The 9,835-nt window shown below is 34.6% G+C and overlaps 1 protein-coding gene across 2 annotated transcripts; it reads left to right on the top strand.

The window, feature by feature from the left end:
* The first annotated feature begins 1,831 nt into the window (after positions 1-1,831).
* FPGT (fucose-1-phosphate guanylyltransferase) lies at positions 1,832-9,610 on the top strand. Of its 2 annotated transcripts, none has more exons than XM_080801435.1 (4): positions 1,832-1,963; positions 3,261-3,428; positions 4,663-4,755; positions 6,550-9,610. In XM_080801435.1, exons 1-4 carry the CDS (start codon positions 1,882-1,884, stop codon positions 8,007-8,009), a joined length of 1,803 nt encoding a protein of 600 aa, XP_080657561.1. In that variant the 5' UTR covers positions 1,832-1,881; the 3' UTR covers positions 8,010-9,610. The 2 variants fall into 2 exon arrangements, with proteins under 2 accessions (XP_080657561.1, XP_080657562.1); XM_080801436.1 differs by having other exon boundaries at positions 7,367-7,649.
* The last annotated feature ends 225 nt before the right edge of the window (positions 9,611-9,835 follow it).

The following is a 9,835-nucleotide window of genomic DNA, read 5'->3' as shown; positions in this document are numbered from 1 at the left end:
CTCCATATGTATGCTGAAGATTCCTAAAGTTATTGCTCTAGCCCAGACCTCTCTCATGAACTCCAAACTCAAATGTATAATGCCTACAGACACATACACACATAAAAACTTCCAATACATATGTACTGCATAGACATACATCTGTATATCCCACATGTCTATAACCAAATTCTGGACTCTCCCTAATATCCCACCAACATTCTCCATCCATAGTCTTTCCCATCTCAGTTGACGGCCATTCTATCCTTCAGGTGGTCAATTTGATTTCTCTCATTCTCTAGCATTCCATACCCATGCCATCAGCAAATTGTATTGACAGTGCCTTCAAAAATATGTCCAGAATCTAGTCAATTTCTCAGCATCCCCACTGATACTATCATAGCCAAGTCTCCACCAACTCTATCCTTGCCCCCACCCTCCACTATAGTCTACTTTCACATTTCTGAGCGATCTTTTTAGACACAAGGCAAGACACATCAAAACTCTGCAATGGCTTTGTTTTACCCAGGACAAAAAAACAAAATCCTTTCTTTAGGCTTTTGTCACCTCTCGGATCTGTATCGCTCACTCCTTTTTGTTCTCACCTTACTCAAAGCCTTCTGTTTTGTCTAAATGTTCTCAATGTTTTGTTTTTATTAACAACAACAACAACAAAAATAAACCGTCTAAACGATGGAACTATGAAAGGTAATCTCCCTTTTTACCCAAATGATTTCTCTTTAAGTACAAAATTAAATGCACAGCCAGGTCTTTAGGAAAAACAAACAAACGAACAAACAAAAAAACCTAAGTTAAGTTCATGGCAAGACCTTGTAGAGCCCTGAATGCCTGCCTATGGCATTGATGAAAAGTTTAGTGAAGACAGGTTTCTAAAATAAATCAAAATGCATGGTGTGGTAGATGATTTCTAGGTTTGGGATTGAAAAATTATGTTTAAGTCTTCTCTACTACTGATTGTGAGGCCTTCACTAAGTCATTATTCTGATTTCATAATTTTCTTATATGTAAAGATGAAGAGATTAACCTGTAAAACTCATTATAAACTTGTGCTTTACAAGATAAAGACTTATAGATAGCTACTAAAAATACATCTAATAGGTCTGACTTATTCCCAGTAATGTCATTTAAAGTTCTTGATCAGTCTGCATATACAAAAGAATGCCAGTAAATAAACCTAATACCACAAATGTTAAGGGACTGGTCCCAGATTGAATTATTTACAATTTACAAAAGCCATGAAGTGAACTCAAAACTTAGGGGTGGAGAGGCTCACTTACTAAGAACTGCAAGGGCAAAAAAAACCACAAACCTAAGGTTCCTGAACAGAATACAGATTTTGAATGTTCAGAGTATATATCTGGACTTGGGCTTGGAGCAAATGTCTTCAGATGACGACACGGTGGGGGGAATTAACTGTCAAGAGGTCTTTGGGTACTGTTCCTGGCTGAAACAAACCGCGAGTTAGAAAGGAGGAACCACTTTTCGAGAGAGCTGGAAGATAAACTGTGGCTTTGTCTTCTTAACGGGTCGGTTCTATCAATTTTATCGCCCAACCTGAACCACTCACTGGGTCAGCTGGGCTGCAAGGCCTTATGAGCTGGGAACAAACGGCCCAGACCCGGCACAGTCCGTCAAATCGCTAGGTGTTCATTTGTTCCGGAGACCGTTGCTAGGGAAACGAGGCCAGACTCTGGACTCGGTCCCGCCAGGTTTTGTTGGGGCGGGCCAGAGCTTCGGGGGCGTGGTTACGTGGGTGACGCACGTAAAGGGCGGGTCAGAGGCGAAACCGGACCCATGAACGGGTTACATTCGGGTGCGCATGCGTGCTCTGCCGGGAGGCAGAGACTGAAGGCTTCTGCTGGTTTCGGGGAAGGTGTTGTTATGGCTGCTGCGCTTGCACCACTAGGCGTAACTCTGCGAGAAGCCACCCTGCGAAAATTGAGGAAGTTTTCAGAGCTGAGAGGTAGCAAAGAGGGAACCCCAGCTATTCCCGGCAGTGGACAGGGAGGGTGCTTTACGTACCGGGAAATTTCCTGGACTGTCACTTCCTGTCTGCTTCTCACCTTGGGGCTTAGGACGCAGGCCCAGCTGTAGCTAACACCCTTCTTGATTTTTTTTTTTTTTTTAATTCTGCCACTGCCCTTTCCTTACGTTATGTTGTTACTTTATTTCTTTGACTTTATTCCTAGTAACATATATATATCAAAATAAGAAGGAAGAAGAAAGAAAATATTAATCTGATTAGTGAAGCTGTAAATCCAAGTTATGCATTTGGTTAGCTCATTAACAGAAGTTATTTAAAATAAATCTAAATGATCTAAAGCACAGTGTTTTGATCAGTACATATCTGATTTTAGCATTCTACAGTCCCCCTACCTCCTTCACCAATTCGTTCCATGCTGTGAATGCAAACTGGGTAAAAAATAGAACAAGACACAGAGGAATTATAGGTTAAAATCTAAAAAGGGAAGTTTGTATCAAAAAATAAATAAAGGTGTGTTATTTGTCACTCTTTGTACAACTATCTAATAAAATTATATTTTTGATGAAGTTACTGCATTAAAAATACAGGAAATAATACTTGGAAGACAAAATGTTCAGGACTGTTAGGTTTGGACAAATCCTGTCTGTTAACTAATAAGAATCCTTATCATCTTGTGTACCAATACAGAAGAGCTTCCAACTGTCTACCAAAAATTGAGTCTTTTTTTTAATGAGTTCATCAGGGAGTTGGGAACTTTCTGTTATCCAGAATTTTAGGTCATACTTCAAAGCCTTTGTAAACTTGAATTGCTCAACTTAAGGTAATAAAAAATAAAGGATCTAAATTTATAAATAGCAACATTGGAGGAGTGGATCTTTGGGTTGAATTGTACTTAGCCAATAAATGGTCCTGATATATGAAAATTGATTTTCACAGCTGGAGATTCATTTATTCTTTTTGTCTCTTGTTATTTAAGAATTGAAGTAAATTTTAGTAAGGTGAAAGTACTTCTCTTAAGAAACCTAACAACTTTCAGAATTTTAAATAAGTGAACTGTAAACCATAAAAGGAGCAAGTAATCTAAGAGAAAAAAATCAAAATTTGTGAACGATCTTCAATAGAACTAGTTTGAATTATCCTATCTAGCCACTAATTATTCTCCAATTCTGAGAAGATAGGTTTATGAAGATAATCTTTTTTTTTTTTTCTTTCCAAAGAGGTAAACCTATAGCAGCTAGAGATTTCTAATACTTATTCCCTTACTTCTTCCACATAGGCAAACCTGTGGCAGCTGGTGAATTCTGGGACATTGTTGCAATAACAGCAGCTGATGAAAAACAGGAGCTTGCTTATAAGCAACAGCTATCAGAAAAGCTGAAAAAAAAGGAGCTACCCCTTGGAGTTCAATATCATGTCTTTGTTGATCCTGCTGGAGTCAAAATCGGTACTCTCTCTATGGGTCAGATTTAAATTATAGGTTCTAGGCATAATGGTCACTGAAGAAAAGCTTTCCTATGGCTCAAGTTTATGAGCTCTATATCTTTCCTCCTATAGTCTTTCCAAACTTTAAAAATTTAATATAAATTTTTAAAGAGAGATTAATATAAGTTTTTATAAAATTTATAAATTTTATAAATTTATAAAAATTTAATATAAAATTTTTAAGAAAGATTAAAGCCATAGCAGTTGTTCTTACACATTGTGACTTACCATGAAAAACTCACAGAATGTTACTTAAAAGACAATTTTATTAATGTTAATAAATTTACTTAGGTGGTGAATATTCTTTTGGACTTTATTGTTAGGACTCTTAAGGTCCCTCCCAACTCCATAGTTCAGAAATTTACATGAAGATTGCAAATCAGGGGAAAAAAATAAACACACACACATACTTAGCCTCTTGGAACCATGATTCAGAAAGCAAAAGAGCACAGTCTAATGGCCCAAGTATCACAGATACTTTAAAAATCCAGTTTAAGTCAACCTTGCATTTGACCTTCCACTGCAAATAAAAATACTTGCTATTTTTCTGGGGGCCATTTTCTTTGTGATACTCAAAGCTGAAGCCTCTTGATACCACACAGGGTATCTATATCTGACATTGGCATTGTTCTAATTAACCTGTGTTAATCCTCATAATGGTGCAGACAGTACTTTTATGGTTCCTATCATATAGATGAGAATCTGAGGCAGAGAGAGTTAAATAACTTGCCCAAGGTAACTAGTAAGTGTAGTTATATTTAAGATATTTTTTAAGAACATCAGGTTCTAGGAAACTTTTTAGAAAGGAAATCTAACTCAAATATTTGGTTTTGTCATGTGGGAGAGTTATTTTAATGGGTTTTTTAGTTTGTAATTTCAAATGAACATGTGTACTTACTGTCTTTTTGTGTTGCAGATTGTCTAATATATTACTTCTTTATTTTCAGGAGATTTCAGTGCTCATCATTTATTACCAAGTGCTAATCTCTGGATTTCATTGCTAATCATTTATCTACTTAAATACTGTGAAATGTGTGTTTAATGTGACTCTTTTGCCCATCCTTTGCTCTCTGGCTAGTTAATTGTTAGCCAAAGGCCCTATCCTCAAACTTAAAACACCTAACTTTTTACCGTAATTACAAATTTTCAGTAAGTTTCTATGAAATTAATTGCGTTTTTTAACTTTTATTTTTAAGGAAATGGAGGATCCACACTTTGTGCCCTTCGATGTTTGGAAAAACTATATGGCAATAAATGGAATTCTTTTACCGTCCTATTAATTCATTCTGGTAAAGTTACATATTTTCTTTTTCACTAATTGACATTTTACCTTTGATATTTTGGGGACTTTTTTCTACCTTGCAAATACTTCTTTTTAAAAATTTTTTTCTTTGAAGTTACTGTACTTTGAAAACATATTTCGTGTTTTTCTAGGCATTTTAAAGTTGTAAGCAACATAATGTTTTTTCACAAATGTATCTTTATAGATCGCATACATCATCAGCTTTTCATGGATATTGTTTTTAGTATGTATATAGAAAATTATTTTCCTAAAATAGAACTCATCAAAATGTGAACATTTCTTGATAATGCTTTAAAAGGGATTATTACTGTAGGGGAGAGGCTGGCTTAGCACTGTGATTACCAGACTTTTGCCAAAACCTACCATACATTTGTATCTGATTATTGGTGGCAAAAGTCTACTATCCTTAAAAGAGTTTGAAAACAAAAGAAAGGGTGGTGACAAAACACGGAGAGGACAAGAAAGTATGTAAGAGGGAAAATCACACACAAAAGAGGACATTTTAGAGCAGGCAAGTGGGAAAGAAATAATCTCAGGAGAATAGTTTTCTTAATTCAATAAACTTAGTTGTATGAAAATTCAGGTTATATGCAAACCTCTGTTATTTTTCTGTATGTACTGGAGCTGATGAAAATGTTATTATAGACTGGCACCAGTTCAGGGACAGGTATTTTAGAGCCACTCGTCTACATGGCTTTCAAAGCACTTTATTTCTTATGATTCATATACAGACGATGATTCTTTGTAAAGATGGTATCAAGTAAAGCATCCAAGTTCTGATTTTAAGACTAACTCTAAAAAAGTAGAAAAATTCAACTTTATAGCTTATTCTGGAACCAATATTATTTATTACCAACTTAGTAAAATCTAAGTTAGACACTAGAAAATACATAGTTGGAAAAAGGTTAATCTTACAATGCTGAACTTAAGTATTGGCTAGTCTTTGGAAAAGGAGAAAAGTAGAAAGCATTAGCTCTCATTTGTTGAACAACATATTGTGTGCCGAGTATTTTACATAAAACACAATAAAGCAAGTATTCTACATTTGCTGATTTGGAGTAAATCCAAAGATGGAACAACTAAAAAGTGGTGAACCAGAGTTTGAACCTGTTTTTGTCTCTTTCTACTATCTAATGTGGCTCCTCAGTATAATTAGTTACATAAAAATGATATAAGGTATTTAATGTACTTAAGAGAACATGCTTTTCAAGGAATTAAAGTCATAAGACTCAGATTGAAAAAGACTTTAAATTAAAAACAAGTATAAATTTTAAATGCTTTTAAGTAAATGTACCTTTACTTCCTTTAAATGTGTGTAATAATTTGAGGAAAAACACTGCATCTGGAAATTACTGTTTAATAATTTTATTTTAGAATTGGTATTTTAGTTTTTGTAACTTTTCCCCCCTCTGTGAAGTGGATTCTTAATACAGGAGTTCAAACATTATTGTAATTTCAATTTATCATTTAAAATATGGGTATAAGATCATTTTTTAGCCCACGGTTCTCTTTACTAGTTGCATAATTGATTCAAAGCAATTCAAAGCCTCTAAAATATAATATAATAGAATTCTTTCCTAATCTCACATTTCATTATACCAAATCACTACAGGAGAATTGGTCTTGAATTTGTAACCTGGAATTTACTATTCTTTCCTGAGCTACCGTACTGTATTATATATGTTAAATATTTTTTAGAGCTATTTTGGTTATAAGATTTTCTAAAATCTTAAGAGACTTATAAATATTTTAAAATAGTTATTTTGTTATTTTTATATAGGTGGTTACAGCCAACGCCTTCCAAATGCAAGTGCTCTGGGCAAAATTTTCACTGCATTACCTTTTGGTAACCCCATTTATCAGATGTTGGAATTAAAACTAGCCATGTACATTGATTTCCCCTCGCATATGAATCCTGGGATTCTGGTTACCTGTGCAGATGATATTGAACTTTATAGTATCGGAGAATTTGAGTTTATTAGATTTGACAAACCTGGCTTTACTGCTTTAGCTCATCCTTCTAGTCTGACTGTTGGTACCACACATGGAGTATTTGTCTTAGAACCTTGTGATAAATTAGAATATAGAGACCTTGAATACAGGTCTTGCCATCGTTTCCTTCATAAGCCCAGCATAGAAGAGATGCATCAATTTGATGCTGTATATAGACGGGGAAATATTTCTCAACAGGACTTTGCTAGGGGTAATACTCCTTCTCTTAAGTTAGACTCTGAGTATGTCTACACGGACAGCTTGTTTTATATGGATCATAAATCAGCAAAAAAGCTACTCGCTTTTTATGAGAAAATAGGCACATTGAACTGTGAAATAGATGCCTATGGAGACTTTCTGCAAGCTTTGGGACCTGGAGCAACTGTGGAGTACACCAGAAACACAGCGAATGTCACTAAAGAAGAAGCAGAGTTGATAGACATTAGGCAGAGAATATTTCATCTTCTTAAAGGAACCTCATTAAATGTTATTGTTCTAAATAACTCCGAATTTTATCACATTGGAACAACCGAAGAATATTTGTTTCATTTTACTTCAGATAGCAGTTTAAAGTCAGAGCTTGGCTTACAGTCCATAGCTTTTAGCACCTTTTCTGCAATACCGGAAAGTTCTGGTAATACATCCTGTATCATTCAAAGTATCCTGGATTCAAGATGTTCTGTGGCAACTGGCTCAGTTGTGGAGTATTCCAGATTGGGGCCTGATGTTTCAGTTGGGGAAAACTGCATTATTAGTGGGTGTCATATCATAACAGCAGCTGTTCTGCCTGCATATTCTTTTGTGTGTTCCTTAAGCTTGAAGGTGAATGGACACTTAAGGTATTCAACTATGGCATTTGGAGTGCAAGACAACTTGAAAAAGAATGTTAAAACATTGTCAGATATAAAGTTACTTCAATTCTTTGGAGTCTGTTTCCTGTCATGCTTAGATATTTGGAATCTGAAAGTTACAGAGGAACTGTTCTCTGGAAACAAGACATGTTTAAGTTTGTGGAATGCTCGTATTTTCCCAGTTTGTTCTTCTTTAAGTGATTCAGTTACAATATCCCTAAAAATGTTAAATGCTATACAGAACAAATCAGCATTCAGCCTGAATAACTATAAACTGTTGTCCATTGAAGAAATGCTTGTCTACAAAGATGTAGAAGACATGATAACTTATAGGGAGCAAATTTTTCTAGAAATTACTTTAAATACAAAAAAAAAATCTGATTTAGAGACATCTTAAATATCCTACACCTTGGCATTCTTGATTGAGCAAGACTACAAATAGAAGAGTTTTCTGTAGACTTTTATTTTTCCATTGAAGTGAATCAATGCAAATTATATTAACAATTACTGTAACATATTAATAACATAAAAATGTGAATTCTCCATTTTTGATAAAAGAATATTTTCAAGGGTGTAAGCTCAGAAAAGGGATTTTTTAATGCTTAGCACTATTTTAATTTTCTTTTTTATTAAAGGTGGATTTGTGGAGCATAGCTGTGCTCATATAATACTATAGTAGTTTTAAGTAATTTTCTAAACATACCTTTAGAGTTTTTCCATCTTCCTTTTGGGCTTTGGTTTCAGTACAGTTCTAAGTGTTTATTGGCATTTCTGTCTTCGAGCATAGTAGTCCTATTCTGATGAACTGATAAAAGTGGCATACTGTAGGATCTTCAGAGCACTGTAAGAATACTGTAGAAATACTTTTTTGGAAAGAAACCAATCGCTCACAAATTCAGATAAAATCAATTAAAATATTGTGATTATGTAATTAATAAATAATTAGATGCAAACAGCTTTGAAATTGATGATGAAAATCTGTCTCATTTATTGCTCTTACTGAAATGAAACTAAAAGTGTGTATGTGTTATTTTACCTTATAAATGTGAATATGTGTTTCCATATCTTTTTTTTTTTTTTTTTTAAGATTTTATTTATTTGACAGGGAGAGAGACAGCAAGAGGCGGGAGAGTGAGAAACAGGTTTCCCACTGAGCTGGGCCATGGTTGTATCCCAGGATCCTGGGATCATGACCTGAGCCAGAAGGCAGAGACTTAATGACTGAGCCACCCAGGCATGTGTTTCTATATCTCAAAATTTTTCCCTCAAGTTCCATTTATACAAAAGCATGTACATGTACAAAACTCAAATATCCGTGTGGGGAAAGTGGTAGGAATAATTGGGATTCATTAATAATCGTATAAGTTCATTTTGGACATTACTTATATCCTTTTATTAATCCCTTTACTAGAACTGTTAAATTACCAGATGGACTTATTTTACTCTCTATTTCATATTTTTTGTCCTTGTACTGGTGATGATACTGAGAAGTAATAATTGACCAAAGGTAGGCAGCAGAAAGGAGCCTGAAGAAGAAAATTACAGATGATAAACAGCTCCAAGAAACTAAAAATTGGCTGGAATCTCAAATTGTGTGTCCCTATTTTGCTGTAAGCATGCATGTGAAAGGTCTTTATGTCAAAGTGTAGTAGTAATTAGAGAAACAGTTTGTCAGTTTTGTGTTTTAACGTGAGTAAATTGAAATAAGAACTAGTCTGTGGTACTTTGATTTACATATTAACATGTCAATATAAAAATACTTGATATGGCTTGCCTACAACGTTCAATTAGTCTATTTCTGTGTTTTGTTTTGTTGGTTTTGTTTTTTCCTTTTAAGGTTCTTTCCAAGGAAAAACTAAAGATATAGCCATGGTTTAGCACTGACTGATTTACTTGCAGAGCTTTCAGAAGATACTATGTGTCTATCATTGAGTGAATGTTTAATACTGTATTTCACCTAAGTGCCATTGATTATTAAGAGTTACCATTATTTTATGTTCCACTAAAAAGAAAAAAAAACTACCAATAAAATATGGCACAATGCTTTCTTTCAGAATCAAACTCTTCTGAAACACTTTTCAACTCAGGAGTTGTTGATATCCATGTGCTTCTACCCAGTACCATCTTCTGTGTTATCAAAGATATTAGTAAAGCTATATGTCCTAAGAGTGCCTGGTAAAGCTATATGTCCTAAGAGTGCCATCACCACACTGCTGTCTGGAT

The sequence above is a fragment of the Martes martes genome (genome assembly GCF_963455335.1).
Source record: "Martes martes genome assembly, chromosome: 4".
Classification (NCBI taxonomy): domain Eukaryota; kingdom Metazoa; phylum Chordata; class Mammalia; order Carnivora; family Mustelidae; genus Martes; species Martes martes.
This window is presented reverse-complemented; position numbering and strand designations above follow the sequence as displayed.

What these genes read in the sequence shown, in the direction of transcription:
- FPGT (XM_080801435.1), top strand. Translation starts at nt 1,882, where the DNA reads ATGGCTGCTGCGCTTGCACCACTAGGCGTAACTCTGCGAGAAGCCACC. An exon ending in TCCTGCTGGAGTCAAAATCG is followed by an intron (nt 3,429 to 4,662) that starts GTACTCTCTCTA and finishes TTTATTTTTAAG; the next exon opens with GAAATGGAGGATCCACACTT. An exon ending in CGTCCTATTAATTCATTCTG is followed by an intron (nt 4,756 to 6,549) that starts GTAAAGTTACAT and finishes ATTTTTATATAG; the next exon opens with GTGGTTACAGCCAACGCCTT.